The sequence below is a fragment of the Pundamilia nyererei genome, unplaced genomic scaffold (genome assembly GCF_000239375.1).
Source record: "Pundamilia nyererei isolate P.nyererei 1_Seehausen unplaced genomic scaffold, PunNye1.0 scaffold00527, whole genome shotgun sequence".
Taxonomy (NCBI): Eukaryota; Metazoa; Chordata; class Actinopteri; order Cichliformes; family Cichlidae; genus Pundamilia; species Pundamilia nyererei.
The window spans coordinates 115,957-118,166 of NW_005187928.1; the positions used below are offsets into that span (position 1 = coordinate 115,957).

General features: G+C 47.1%; 1 protein-coding gene across 1 annotated transcript in view; it reads left to right on the forward strand.

Moving 5' to 3' along the window:
* mfn1a (mitofusin 1a) overlaps nucleotides 1-2,210 on the forward strand; it is a 13,106-nt gene that overhangs the window by 4,391 nt on the left and 6,505 nt on the right. The window contains exons 4-6 of the mRNA XM_013907794.1: nucleotides 1,460-1,622; nucleotides 1,716-1,840; nucleotides 2,003-2,153. Coding sequence (XP_013763248.1) covers nucleotides 1,460-1,622; nucleotides 1,716-1,840; nucleotides 2,003-2,153 — 439 coding nt within the window. The remainder of the gene's footprint in view (nucleotides 1-1,459; nucleotides 1,623-1,715; nucleotides 1,841-2,002; nucleotides 2,154-2,210) is intronic.

The window sequence follows — 2,210 nt, forward strand, 5'->3', positions numbered from 1 at the left end:
ACTAATTTCTTCCAGTCAGAGAATGTTGCAGATAATTAAATGTTTGCTTGATGCATAAAGTTAAAAGATTAAAACTAATAAAACAAGTTTGATTACATTTTGTATGAAGGATTATGTAGAAAAGGTAGAATTGGGCTGAAAGATCTATCGCTTTATCACCTATTCGTGTTTTTAAAAAGTAACTAAGTAACTATTTACTTTTGAAAATAAGTAATCAATAAAGTAACGGGATTACTTTTTTGGGGACGTAATTAGTAATTAGTTACTGATTACTTTTTTCAACTTGACCAACACTGGTTATTTCAAACTGACTGCTGCAGGCACCTGCAGTACCTTTGCAGCCTACCAGGGGGCACCAGACCACACTTTGGGAATCCTTTTCAATATAAAGTGCTTTGAGGCGACTGTTATTGTGATTGGATGCTATATTTAAAAAAATGAACAGGATCAAATTATATTAATTTATTTGACCTTTGACATCTGTGTTTTCGAGCTCAGTCATTCGTTCTGAGTCTTAATGAATATAGAATAAAGGCTGATATCACTCTTTGACCCACTGTGGCATTGGCTAATTTTCCAATCACAAGTCGTTAGCCGATGAGGGTGTGGTTCCTCAGTCAGACCCGCCCTTTCTCATCATATTGAATCACTGGCACAGTGACAGCTCCACGTGAGCGATTTAAAACCATCCTGCAGCTTTAAAGGAGGAAATTCTCCACAGAGCCCAAACAGTGAGTGTGTCCAGCTGTAAACATGTTGGGAGGCTGTTGGGACTGACTCACTGCTGCCCCTGCTGGACTGTAGAGGATCTGTACTGTTTGTTGGCGCTCCATTTTTTAGCAGCACATGTTGATGCTTGTGACGTTTGAACTCATTTTTTACTTGAGACGATGAAACAAAGAAATTGAGTTTGCATCAAAGGTGACGGAAGCTCGTAGTTCAGAGCTCCCGGGACGCTGCGTTACAGTTACAGCCGTTTGTCCTCAGCTCTGATTCCAGCAGCTGTGTGTGTGTGTGTGTGTGTGTGTGTGTGTGTGTGTGTGTGTGTGTGTGTATAGAGCCTGATAAAAGCTGAGACCAGCTAACCAACGTTTGTTCTGTGAAAGCAGAGCTGAACACACTGATAAGGTTTATCTGCGACCCCGGCTGAGGCACGCTCACAGTCGGACACGTGGATTTCTGCAGAAACTCATGATGTAACGACCGTCACTTGATAAACTGGGCGATGTAATAACTCGTCAGCTCTCACCCGAGGATGGTGAGGCCCTCTGACCTGTGGTGCTGCTCTTGTGCTGTCATACTGCTTCTTGCCCGACTTTGAAGGCCGAACCTGCTCGCTGTTTCGTTCGGTTTGAGCCACGATGATGCAGCGGGCGCTGAGATGAAGGTTTTGGTGTTAGTCAGCATCGTTGAAGGTTTTCATATTAATTATAATGATTGTACATTTGCTGTGGATCAGGACGAGTAACGGGAAGAGCACAGTGATCAACGCCATGCTGAGAGACCGAGTGCTGCCCAGCGGCATCGGTCACACCACCAACTGTTTCCTGAGCGTCGAAGGGACCGACGAAGACGAGGCTTTCCTCATTACCGAGGCGTCCACCGAGAGGAGGAGCGTGACTGTGAGTGAGGTGACAGAAACCCTGCGGTGATCACGATGCTCGTGACACGCCCGCTGGCGTGTGGTGATGACTCGCTGCCTCCTTCCTCCTCAGACAGTGAACCAGCTGGCTCATGCTCTCCACATGGATCCCACTCTGGACTCGGGTACACTGGTCAAAGTCTTCTGGCCTAAAAGTCGCTGCGCTCTGCTGAGAGACGACTTGGTGCTCATGGACAGGTAACGCTCCCTCCTCCTGACCTTTGACCCCACTGATGACGATTCACTTAAATAATATTCTGTGTCAGAACCACAGGGTTCAGTTTCATCTGCATTTAGTCAAAGTGCCAGTACCAGTACTTACTAACACCGGTGACCTTTGATCTTTGACTCTTGGCCCAGCCCTGGGACCGATGTCACCCTGGAGTTGGACAGCTGGATCGATAAGTTCTGTGTGGACGCAGACGTCTTTGTTCTGGTGGGAAATGCAGAGTCCACTCTGATGAACACGGTGAGGAAACGACTCATCACACGACTCAGCCTGGTTGGCTGCGTGTGAGTGGCTGCGTGTGAGTGGCTGCGTGTGAGTGGCTGCGCGTGAGTGGCTGCG